Raw genomic sequence first — 13,729 nt, 5'->3', positions numbered from 1 at the left:
TTATGTTTTCAGAACACAATAATTCAGGATTGAAAAACAATAAGAAACTTATTTAAATTATTTTAAAAGAAATTAAAAATATTTGACTATGAAAACCGGAAAATTCATGTGAAAATAAAAAATTAAAAAAAAACTATAAAACTCGTTAACTTTATTCGAATGTAAAACAAAATAAGACGTTAAAAAAGATTCATTTCTAGCACTAACGATATGGCGTTTATAAGTTTAAAAATGATTTAGTTTTAAGTGAAATCAATCATTGATATCTGATGCTCTAACAAATCTTCATCGAATGGAAATATAAAACTGATTCCATATTTGTTTATTATATTTAATTTATTAAGGAATAATAATGATGATGATGATGATGATGCATGACCTAAAAAAGTAAAATTCTACAGTTTTTATAAACTTGGAATATTTTATTACAAGCATGTCCGAATCTAGTAGATAAATTTAAAATAGAAAAAATATTTTTTTTTAATTTTACCAATTTGTTGAAGCCTGCATTTGTTTTTCTCTTAAAAATATCTTAAATTAGATTTGATTGGAATAGAATAACGTGAACAGGTATAAAACTGCTATAGCTTTTTTCGCAGAAACCAAAATAAGTTGCGATCTAGGGGAAGCAGAAAATTGATTTAAAGCCTTTTTTTTATGTTTCAAAGATTTGTCGAAAAACTCAAAAAAGAAATTCTTAAATAATTTTACCTATTTTCAAAAGAGATTTCAAAAACAAAGCTTTTAGACAAAACCTATTCAAAATCATCTCTTAAATTCTTTGCACCTAGAAAAAATGTGAAATTTGAGGCCTTGAGTAATTTGTCAAAAAAAATTTAAATATGGAATTTAGAATGCAAAAGAATGGAAACACAAAATACAATGGAGGCTGAAATTGGTTTCTTGAAGGATATTTCATATCAGCATAAAATTAGGAATAACATTTACTCTTTCTTACAATCAAAGTGGTTAGTTATAAAGTCATCGATACTAGGATTTTGTTTTTATTTAGCTAAATCTGTTGACAACCGTGCGTGTTTAACACCTGTCACATGGCTACCAACTTGTGATGTGTAAAATTAGTATTCTATGAACGAATTTTGAAGTTCAAATGGTTGGTTTCAAATGTTAAACTTGTTTAGTTACACTTCTTAGTAAAAACCCTTTTTAAACGCAAGTTAGGGTTTTTGTGTGCAAAGATTTGAGTTTCAATACAAAAGGTATTGACTGAATTGCAATTCGAAATCTACAATTGTTTAGGTTAAATTCCCGAAGAGAAGTCAAAAAGAGCCGTAAAACGAAATGTTTTAGACCTTGAGAATGATTTAAGATGGAATTCCGCCGGAGGCGAGCCGAATTTCTGACATGTTCGCCAACACTTATTTTTAAACACCTTTTGGGATCAAGTGATTTCCCGGTAAATTCATTTCTTGTTCTGAAAATTTTACTTGGAAAAAATCTCAATGGGGGGGGGGGGGGGGGGGGTTAACACCTAACCCCCCTCCCCGTTCGCACGGCCTTGTTCTATACAAATTACGCGTTACGCAAACTCAGATATCAACCAAATCATCTCAAATGCCGATGCTCAAATCTGATGCATGGTGACCCAAAAGGCATCGAAAAAACATATGAGAGCAAAAAATAATTTTTTTCTTTGCAGTTTAAATGTTTAAATGATTAAGTATATGGGCGATCAATCTGATCATCATCGAAGGCGCTATTTTCTTTGAATACTATTGAACGGAAATTATGGCACTTGGCACTTGGCATATACCTAATTTCATATTTCCTAAATTATTCAATTGTGTTTCTTTCTGGAAAAATGGCACTTCTTTCAAATTTGAAAACGGTTGGGGTCTAAACAATCTGTTTTAGTCAAAACTAATATGTCATCTTTTTTTCTTCTGGTTTTTAAATTGAGGTTCAGTTAGGACGCAGGTTTCTATTTGTAGTTTTGTATGGATAAATACAAAACACGTTTTCTGGAGAACGTCTGTTTTTTATGTTTTTCTCAAATATTATGCAATATCGAAGAAATTGAATTTGCCTATTGCCTATTGGAAAATATTGTGACTAAAACTTTACTTGACACTGCAAAGCGCAAAGCTATTTCAATAGACAGAAAAAGTTATTGCGTTCAAAATAGAATGGTTTTTCTCATCAAAAATTCTTGCAACGCCGCACACAAGATTTAACCAAAACTTCTAGGTTTGAATATGACTAATGAATGAAGGCTAAAATTTCAAATATCTATCGGTAAACACTGATAGTAGAGAAGCTTGGCAAAATAGTTGGACATTTTTTAATAAACATGATATCTATTACCTTTTAAAATTTGCATTAAAGTTCGTATTGCGGGCTCCGCCGAAATTTCTTTATTACATGCTAGTTTCAACATCTTTAAAATGTCCAAAAGAAAAATCTTGCGCATACTAAAGAACTCGTGCTATTTCCAAATTTGAAATTTAAATGATTGAGCGTATTTTGTTTCTTATATTTCTGAAAAGCAGGGCGTTTGGATAGTAAATCCGTTGCGTTTTCACAACAATATTTCATAAAACATTTAACAGTGTTTATAGGCGACCATTTTTCTTTTACTTCGATTTAAAATTCAAAATAAGAGATTGATATTGAGATCTAATGAAATATTGACGTAACAAGAAAAATTATTGGTTTCAGCAGTAATTTTTTATTTTACAAACTATGAGATTTTCACTCTAATAAGAAAAAAAAAGAAAGTTGCCAAAAACTTAGTTTTTAATGAAAAATCATATGAAAACGTTTGAAAATTTATAGTATTTTTTATATGTGTGATGTCATAACGCATATATTATGGGAGAGTGGGGAATCATGGGCCACTTTTTTTCGTTGTTCCATAACTTCTTTATTATAAAAGATAAAATGAAAATAGAAAATGGTATGGTTTTCTACATTTTCAAGGTATCATGAGGTTTTTTTTTTAATTTTTAATAAGTTATTTTCTCCTAATTCTGGCTGTTTAAAAAAAAAGCAATATTTTTTGGATTTTGAAAAATGGTGGAGAATTGTGGGCCACCAAATCCAAATTGACCAAATAACATGCAAAGTTTATGAATTGACCCAAAACTGTGTTTTCCTAATTCATTTCGTTATTTGAAAGCAATTTTAGATGATGAAATAAAAAAGAGAGCTGTGTATGATCACATAGATTCCAAAACCTGGCTCGTGAACGTTTTGGCAAAATTTCTTATATAAGATGGACAAAATATTTTTCATAACTCTTCATTTGGCATAAGAATACTTTGCAGATAGGAAAAACGTATTTTAAGTTCTGAATGTGTATAAAAACATAAAAATATGGGTGATTCAAGATGTGTGGCCCACGATTCCCCACAAGCTATGATTTGCAAATTGGTTGCGTTTGTGTGACTTATTGATGTTTCATCAGAAATTCCTTCTAGACGTGAAAGATCATGACAAAACTAAGATCATAAGCGTATGAGCATATTTTTGTTATGCACTTTAGGTTACCCACCGATGAATTTAGCGGGTGTTTTTTTAATTATGTCAGTAATTTTTTCTAGTTTTTTATAGCTTGATAAATAAAACAAGCATATGATGCGTATTTCAGTCAACAACATATAGGAATATATGCTCACGCAAAGCGACGACGATGACAGTTGGTTTGAGATTTTTATCTCAACACACATCTGAGATATTAAAAGTGGCCCACGTTTCCCCATGGCCCACGATACCCCACTCTCCCCTACCAATTACAGTAAATTTTTTTTGTTCGAATTTAATTTGACATTTTCCCTGTCAAAAATGATTTCAAAGAATAAAGCATAAGAGTACTGCATACATTTAGGGGTAAAAAAAACACTACAAAAAATTCTACTTGCTTAAATCATAAAAATTAATGTTTGGATTGATGAAATTTGGAAATCAACGAACGCGTGATACAAAACATTCATATTCTAGCAAATGGAAACGAGATTTAAAAGGTTAATCTTTGATTTGAATTTGGATGCATTTTATCCCCGACTGGTAACTGAATTATAAAAATATTCATTTATAAAAAATTGGTGATTGTCTGTAAAATATTTTTACACCAAGAGTGTTGATATGGGATAATGAAACCGAGTTTTTAGGTGGTATCATTAAGCCAATTCGTCATACTGGGTAAAATTATTTATGCATCGGAAAATGTTAAAACTTGAACATCTATTGTTCGATTTTTTTTAATTTTATATGAGAATAAAATATTTTATTGAACTATTTATATATCTGACGATTTGAGAAAAAATGATGAACCAAATGAAAAACCTTTTCGACACAAATGTACTTCTCTCAAGGTACCTAACACTCTAATGAATCTGAACGTGAATGTACAGTAATCTAACGAGCTTCCTTTGCTATGCTCTTTCTTTTCACCTGCAAATAGGAAGCACCGATTGCTCGTATGACTAATGGGAAAGCATGTTTCTCGCCACGAAAATACTGCGAGCTTCGCACGCCAGAGAAAAACAATAATGCAATTCAATTCAACGAGCTCCAACCGAGAAGAAACCAACCTCCGTTTGATGCAACTCGTGCTTCAACGCTAGAGGGAAAGATGAACGTGACAGAAATAGGTCAGTTGCTGATGAATGATACCGAAGGATTCTCAACAGTGCCGGATATGGCCATTGTCAATAATACAACGACCCGTGAGCTACTTTACTGCGGCAAAGGGCTAGATGATTTCCACACCAGGTAAGAGGAACCATATCTTTAACATTTCAACTTAACAAGCGTTGGTAGTACATATATTGTCTGTGTTTGGGGTGGGGTATGTTATTGACATTGTGTTCGTGCTGGTAAAAGCTGTTTTATGTATCCCTAAAAACATAAGTTGATGTAAGCATAAGTTTTGTTAAATGATTTCCGTTTTTGTTTTTCTTGTATCGAATTCAAAAATTCATCAAATTTTCAGTAAAGCTTTATTCATATTCGAAAAATGAAACAAAGGGCCTGTTCAGCGTTTTCAAAGACACACGGGTAATCCTTCCACGAAGAAAGATAAAAAAGCGTCACCAATTCTCTACATTCAAGTACTTATGAATGCCAGATGTTGTTGGTTATAACTGATTGGAACGAGTGTTTCGTATAACGGAACAAAAGGTGGCTCCAGAGAGTCACTTCATACTGCTTTATAAGACTTCGCAAATTTGGAAGTTTGAGAAAAACAGTCATATTAATGAAACATTATTTTTGAATACTGAGAAACTAGTCAGTCTTCAAAATTCATACAGCTGATTCGGAAAAAAAACTTCATTTTGAAAAACGAAACACCATCAATCATACGCTCCCAACTTTTGATTAAACAATAATCGAGTTGCACTGTCTGGCAGCCGTTAGAAGTTTATTTTTTTCATTTTCAAACCCCTGAGGTGCGGCGTAAATTGTTCACGTTTAAGCAATATTTACAAAAAGTCCGGAGGCCAAGCGTCGCCAGATGGGCGAGAGCTAACACAATCCCTACTGACCGTGCCCTGGCGCCAAAAGCTTTCAGTAATTGGCATGAAGGATGCTCTCTTTATAAGAACACGTGCTGTGAGCTGTACTGTTAGCATTGCGGAGAAGTGTTACTGCAGCATCTATTCACCCATCCAGAAAAGTAGATTTAGTTTCCCTGTCAAAAGTTAGTTTCAATGCATATCACGCAAACTATTTGTTTTGTTGTTACATTCGCTCCTGACTGGGCGTACGATTTTCTTGACCTTTTTCGGTGACATGTTTCTAGATGCTCCGTGCGACGAAACAAGCGAATACAATGAATACTTGAAAAAAGAAACCTAGATTTGTTGTCCGTTCGTAGAAAAGTTTAGAAACGAGAAAATAATAAAACGAGTTCAAGATGGAGCAAAAGAAGGTAGACTACCTATTTTTTTTTATTTTAACACTTGTTGACTTTAATTCTTACAATGAATGTGAAGCGTTTGTATTATTTTCAATAAAAAATAATAAAAAAAAAGTTTGACCTTTAATAAAAAAAACTTTAACTCGGGATTCAGGTTGAGAATTCAGATTCAGAATTCAGATTCAGAATTCCGAAACAGAATTCAGATTCAGAATTCAGATTCAGAATTCCGAATTCAGATTCAGAATTCAGATTCAGAATTCAGATTCAGAATTCAGAATTCAGATTCAGAATTCAGATTCAGAATTCAGATTCAGAATTCAGATTCAGAATTCAGATTCAGAATTCAGATTCAGAATTCAGATTCAGAATTCAGATTCAGAATTCAGATTCAGAATTCAGATTCAGAATTCAGATTCAGAATTCAGATTCAGAATTCAGATTCAGAATTCAGATTCAGAACTCAGAATCAGAATTCAGAATTCAGAATCAGATTCTGAATTCAGATTCAGAATTTAGATTAAGAATTTAGATTTAGAGCTCAGAACTCGGATTCTGAATTTAAATCGCGGTTTCATATCCATATTCAAGATTATGATTTTTGGTTTAGGATATCGATTGTTTCTCATTTAAATTTCAAGAATTTTCAAGTATTGTTCATTCGATACACATCGTTTTACGCTTCATTTCCGGTATGTTGTTTTCGAGATTAAAATCACCGCAACGACGGGAAACGTTTCGTGATAAAATAAAACAACGACGATAAACTCGCAAACGGACGATTGGCTTCTCTCTCTCGTTTTGATGCTTCCGGGTGTTATCATTCCCAGTCAAGGGAGTCAGCATATTCAAAGTTCCCCTGGCAGCCATATTCATGTGGCATATGATGATCCCTGAGCGACAAACCGGTCGCACCTTGGTTAACACCTTCAACCCACACACATGTGCCATTCAGAGCTGAAAATTCGTCACTTGAAACGAGCGTTATCGTTTTATATCCATAGGAGATTAATTCAAACAACTGAAATAAAACCCAAAATTTACTGACTAGGCTCCTTTTCAATTAATAACTAGAATTAGTAAATTGCTCGATAGTATCTTCTAATCAATCTGAATACATCATGAATGTTTTGTTATTCATATTTTTATTAGTTTAATCATAAGTGATCATAGCAATGAACGAGTTTCAGTTAATGTACGGAAGGTTAATGCTTCAATGAATCCGAAAATAAATGCTACCAATCGACGCATTTCGATAAGGAATAGTAGGGTTCGAAGGATAATTGAATTCCAAAATTTATCATAGCTACTACAAAAGAACTAAAAGTTCGACAGTATTTTGCTGAGCACGTTGTTTATTGTTGGATGTGTTCATTGAAAACAGCAGACAGTACGAGAACACATTTGGCATCAACACACCCGCCCGGTTTCAATGGAATCGATATTGAATGAAACAGCTCCGATTCAGTGGAACAAATTCAAACAGATTTGTCGTCGATGCTTTTGTCAGTATCAACAGAATCAATTCGAAACAATTGGAAATGAATCTGAGAGAGACGATAGGCAATTTAACTATAAATCCAACGGTCAACAGTGTAACTGTTTGCTTCGCCAAATTCGATTGCCGTTACACTGAATCAAGTTAAATGAAGCAATGGTTCTGAGTTTGATTCAAATCCGAATTCTTGATATTTCGAAATCATCATTCAAAATTAATATTTCTTAGAGTAATTTCATAAATTTTGATTTTTTGTTTATTTCCCATTAAAAAAAATTTAATACAATATTGAGAAATCAGAGAATACAAACGTAAATTACTTCATAGCTATGAGAAAATGCGATTCTGAGACACCTTTCGTTAGAAATATACTCATAACACCTTTCATAAAGTCAACGGAGATCGCCATTACCGGATCATAAACAAAGCTTGATTGACATCTTTGGTGGAGTTTAATTTCGAATTCCCACTGTTTATTCAGGAGTACTCTCACTCAACGCTTTATTTGTATTAAATGCAGTAGAATTTATTCTAATGAATCCATCAAAATGATGATTGCTATGTAGTTTTTCACCGAAGTAACTAAAGAATCAGCACTTAGTAATGAAATTTAATTTTTTATCCATTGGTTTGGGAAAAACGAGCATATATTTAAATAATTGTCATTTTAAAAAATCAAACAGCCATATTGTACATATTGTACATAATTGAAAAAAATTCAGTATGTTAGGCGTCGTACACAAATTACGTTACGCAAAAAATCTAGAATTTAGACCCCCTCTCCCCCCTATGTAACAATAAGTAACGTTTCATAGGACCCCCCTTCTATAGTTACGTAACGATAAATACCCCCCCCCCCCCCTCCCGTATATTAATTTTGAAATTAAAAGTAAAAGTACACAAAGTAACGGGGATTCTCATCTGGGCTTGATCTCTTCTTAATAACGCATGATCTCATCGAACTCTAGTAGTTCACACACCCTGTTGAAATCTAGTCCATGGGAAAAAGCTGTTGATGAACAGTATTTCCCTGAACGCACCTACTTAACCACCATTGACGCGTTCGAACAAGGGGTGCGTAGATTTGCTCTCCAAAAAAAGAAAATTACAATTCTTTTCTTTATGTTTTTTCCATTAATTTGTTACGTAACTAAACCAAGTACCCCCCTCCCCCTTATGTAACAGCAAGTAACGCAGACTCAACCCCCCTCTCCCCCCTTCATGCGTGACGTAATTTGTGTACGACGCCTTACGTTACTAGGATAGTTAAGTATCATATATCCGATTTTTCTTTTAAAGTGCGTATAACTAACTAAACAGAGCATAAAATAGCATGGGGTGACTACACACATCTTGCATTGGCTGATACAAGAGGTACAACTAATAATCAAAACCAGCAAAAGATGCCAAAATGAGAATCCGGATTCAATTCTCGTTTCAAAAGTTGATTTTGAAGATTAGTGTGGTACCATAAGGCACACCACGACAAGTCAATGTAATCATGGTAGGAAAGATCTGAAACAGTAAAATAACTCTTTAGGTGCAGAGAACTATGACGTCACACACGTGATTTGTCCTCCTCTGCGGTGCGTTTTTTCACATTTTTCAATCGAAGCAACATTATTCTTCCTCATGGTAGATTAACTTTAACCTAGCTCGCGGATAGCATAGTCTTAAGGCAATTATTCTGAAGTTGGGTGCCACATTATCGAAGCTGTTTGAATCTTTTCGCAAAAGAAGAACGTATAACTAACTAAGGTAGAGAAAAAAAACATAGATAGAAACACCAAGAAATACCTAATGTGGAACGGAAACTACGCGCCAATTTGAGCAATTGCCACATTCAAGCTTTGTTTATGCACAATTTGCTTAATGAATCTGTGAACTACGGGGAACATTTCAGAGAATAAACAGCGGACATTAACAAGAGTTGGAAGGATGGATCGTCATGTAATTTTGGAACGATATTGTTGAAAACAGCTGTTATTTCTTCAAAATCAGTACAACCAATTTAATGAAACACTTTTTGAATTGAAGTTTGGAAATCTACACTAAAAAAATAAATTACATGATTTTCAAAAAATATCATGAAAAAGTTTTTATTTGTAAAACATTTTTCCATTGAATATGTACAAGTTAAAATGTATGGAACACATGAAGGACTAATTTTGTAATTTTTTCATTTTTGTCCTTTTTGTCATTTTTGTCATTTTGTGATTATTGTAAATATTGTAAATTTTGAATTATTTTTTCATTTTGTCATTTTTGTCATTTTTGTCATTTTTGTCATTTTTGTCATTTTTGTCATTTTTGCTATTTTTGTCATTTTTGTCATTTTTGTCATTTTTGTCATTTTTGTCATTTTTGTCATTTTTGTCATTTTTGTCATTTTTGTCATTTTTGTCTTTTTTGTCATTTTTGTCATTTTTGTCATTTTTGTCATTTTTGTCATTTTTGTCATTTTTGTCATTTTTGTCATTTTTGTCATTTTTGTCATTTTTGTCATTTTTGTCATTTTTGTCATTTATGTCATTTATGTCATTTTTGTCATTTTTGTCATTTTTGTCATTTTTGTCATTTTTGTCATTTTTGTCATTTTTGTCATTTTTGTCATTTTTGTCATTTTTGTCATTTTTGTCATTTTTGTCATTTTTGTCATTTTTGTCATTTTTGTCATTTTTGTCATTTTTGTCATTTTTGTCATTTTTGTCATTTTTGTCATTTTTGTCATTTTTGTCATTTTTGTCATTTTTGTCATTTTTGTCATTTTTGTCATTTTTGTCATTTTTTGTCATTTTTGTCATTTTTGTCATTTTTGTCATTTTTGTCATTTTTGTCATTTTTGTCATTTTTGTCATTTTTGTCATTTTTGTCATTTTTGTCATTTTTGTCATTTTTGTCATTTTTGTCATTTTTGTCATTTTTGTCATTTTTGTCATTTTTGTCATTTTTGTCATTTTTGTCATTTTTGTCATTTTTGTCATTTTTGTCATTTTTGTCATTTTTGTCATTTTTGTCATTTTTGTCATTTTTGTCATTTTTGTCATTTTTGTCATTTTTGTCATTTTTGTCATTTTTGTCATTTTTGTCATTTTTGTCATTTTTGTCATTTTTGTCATTTTTGTCATTTTTGTCATTTTTGTCATTTTTGTCATTTTTGTCATTTTTGTCATTTTTGTCATTTTTGTCATTTTTGTCATTTTTGTCATTTTTGTCATTTTTGTCATTTTTGTCATTTTTGTCATTTTTTCATTTTTAATTTTTGTCAGTTTTGTTTATGTTTTCTTACTGCAGGCCCCTTGCGTTTTTGGCTAGTCGCTCGGAAATTTTGTGTTCGTGTTTTTCTCACTTACCACTGAAAGTAACCCTTTATTTCTATTATTTTCGCTTTTTTATTCAGTTACTGTTAATTTTTAGTCAATTTTTGTTTCTTTATCATGTTTTATACCTACACATTTAGAACATTTTTTATTTGAATGAAGTATAGTTTTTAAAGCATATTTTTACTTTTGTTATTTTACATTTGTGTTTATATATTTTTGTCATTTATTATCTTTTTTGTATTTGTTGTTTGTTGAGTTTTATTAGGTAATGTTTGTTTTTTAAACTGTTCGTGCCAAAATCAAATGGTACCAAAATCCAACGGAATATTTAAAGAATAAGTTTTCTGTTTAAAAGTCTTATTTATCTTTTCTTCGTTTCATTTAGTTTTAATACTCTTTGTCAAAGGTTCAAGAAGATGGAGGATCGAAACCAATGTTTTATTTCTTTCAACATTTGAATTATCATATATGTAGTCTTTTATTAGTCATTTTTAAAACAATCATTCAAGTTGAGAGTGATTTGATTATAGAAAATACACATGTTTTATATAGTGGCTCCAGAGAGTATTTCGATAGTTAAAGTCACTGATAGGTGTTATGACTGGAATCCTAGTTTACAATTAGAAACTTTAATGCATGATGTTTTGTTTTGTGCTGTTCTATACTCTGTTGGTGCTTCAATGCCGAATTATGTTTATTTATTCCTGGTCTTATTATGACATCATTCATAAACGCTGATGGTGCTCTACACTTGTGTGAACTAACAATGTGCTTTTTTTCCTTCTTCCCCCCTTTTACCAGCTATTCCAGTATTCATGGCATTGTGTGTCTCCTGGTGTGTATATTTGGCAGCGTGGCGAACATGTTAAACATTGCTGTGCTCACACGGCGGGAGATGCATTCCCCCACTAATGCCATCCTCACCGGGTTGGCCATCGCCGATCTGCTTGTGATGCTGGACTATATGCCCTTTGCTGTGTACACGAGCTCATTTATGAGATTTTCCCGTGAGGAAAGACTTACGTATAGCTGGAGTTGGTATGTAATGTTCCATTCAATATTCGCACAAATATGTCATACAATCTCAATTTGGCTCACGGTTACGCTGGCCGTTTGGCGCTACATAGCTGTGGCTTATCCTCAGAAAAATAGGATCTGGTGTAGAATGATAAACACCTTGGTCGCAATCATGAGTTCCTACATAGTCTGTCCATTGCTGGGTATTCCATTATACCTGTCTTTCAGTATCAAGTCACACGTTGAGCTTGTAGGAAGCGATGGTAATCTGCAAAAAATGATTAATAGTAACGGAGCCACAAGAAATGTGACACTTTACCGAATGCTTCCATCTGAATTGGCTGAACAGTATCCTGCCCTGTTGAACGTAAACTTCTGGATTTATAGTGTTGTGATAAAGTTAATTCCTTGCATAGCACTGACCGTTTTAAGTTTGCGACTAATAGCCGCTTTGCTGGAAGCAAAACATCGCCGCAAGCAGTTAACCGGAAACACGAAGGGAGCAAAACAAATCGTCGATGGAAAGGTAGTCGACATTTCTCAAAAGAAAAACTCCAAAAGCAATGATAAGGAAAAACAAACCGATCGCACAACTCGGATGCTGTTGGCAGTGCTACTGTTGTTTCTTATTACGGAATTTCCTCAGGGCATCTTGGGATTGCTGAGCGCCTTGCTGGGGAAACATTTTTTCTACAACTGTTACTTAAAACTGGGTGAGTACATCAATCTAATGGTAAGACAACGAAGTAATTAAGGGCAGTTTTTGTTGCTTTTTCTTTAAACATTAATTTGTCTGTGATTTCAGTGGGATCTGTGTAAACGTCGTTCCTTCAAGGTTTATTGAATTTGTTTTGGTTGAATGAATCTGGAGGCATTGCGAAATTGTCTCTTTAACGATCATTTAAGAATTGCCTTAAAATTTGAAGTTCAAATCTTCAAATTCATAAGAGATGAAAGCCATAAAAAGTTGTATCAATTACAGTAGTTTGTATGTATTGTAGACAGATGAAATACACGCACAATATTTTGAACACCGAAGCTGGAATCCATAATTACATTTTCATCAACACAATTTTGAAACTTTACTATTACTTACAATTTCTTTCATTACCTTAGTTGGTCATTAAAAAACATATAGGTAAACGAGTTTTTCGTACCAATTCGAAAAAGGGTATTGTTTTAGAAATACATGTGTACACGGGAACGAATCTAGTAAAACATTGTTAAATTGGCAATATATTTCTAATAAATCATACTATAAAAGTTGTTAGGTACGTCTTTGAAAATATGGTTTGGGATTTTTTTAAAGAAGAAGAAAACCGATTCCTCAAATCTCCCCATTTAAGGCTTCCCGCTGGCTTGTTTTACGACCCCTTAGTTTATGCTGTAAAATGTGCTACATTTGGTTTAGAAAAATATAGGAGAAATAACATAAAGAAACAGATTTTACCACAACAAGAAGGCTAATTGATTTTTTGATCGAAAAAGTAACTATTATTTTTACGTCCTGTCCAGGATAAGATGTTATGCTACAGGCCTTGTCAAATCCAAGGGCCATCCAATTTAGAACAGTTGTTATTGGGCCCAAATGAAGCCTAAATTCATTCAAACACGTTGGAAAATCATACAGAAATCCAAAAAAAACTTTCCACTGTGTTTGAGATTGGTACACTTATTTTATTTGAAGTACCGGCATTTGAGGGGTCGGTGGGTTTCATCGCAGACACCAGATACCCAGACTGATCAGTGGCGGTTGAGCCCATACAACTACAAATCGCTCAGAATCATACGCCATCTGACGGGGCATCGTGAAACCATTGTGCTTCATCAAGAAAAAAAAATACACTTGATAATTAACAAGCCAAATTAAAACTGTCTTGATTGAATCACCTATTAGTATTTGAAATGATATCTTTAAAATTTTTAATGTCTTCAATGTTAAATTGTTAACTTTAATTTCTTGTTGCATAATTTTGGGATTCAGTTTTGATTTCGAAATTTATCAGGCTG

The 13,729-nt window shown here is 32.7% G+C and overlaps 1 protein-coding gene across 1 annotated transcript in view; it reads left to right on the top strand.

Moving 5' to 3' along the window:
• LOC129751624 (G-protein coupled receptor dmsr-1-like) overlaps positions 1 to 13,729 on the top strand; it is a 157,028-nt gene that overhangs the window by 66,581 nt on the left and 76,718 nt on the right. The window contains exons 2-3 of the mRNA XM_055747230.1: positions 4,424 to 4,734; positions 11,504 to 12,432. Coding sequence (XP_055603205.1) covers positions 4,442 to 4,734; positions 11,504 to 12,432 — 1,222 coding nt within the window. The 5' untranslated portion in view covers positions 4,424 to 4,441. The remainder of the gene's footprint in view (positions 1 to 4,423; positions 4,735 to 11,503; positions 12,433 to 13,729) is intronic.

Source organism: Uranotaenia lowii, chromosome 3 (genome assembly GCF_029784155.1).
Source record: "Uranotaenia lowii strain MFRU-FL chromosome 3, ASM2978415v1, whole genome shotgun sequence".
Classification (NCBI taxonomy): domain Eukaryota; kingdom Metazoa; phylum Arthropoda; class Insecta; order Diptera; family Culicidae; genus Uranotaenia; species Uranotaenia lowii.
The sequence above is the reverse complement of the archived record's forward strand: the minus strand, read 5'-3'. Positions and strand labels throughout refer to the sequence as shown.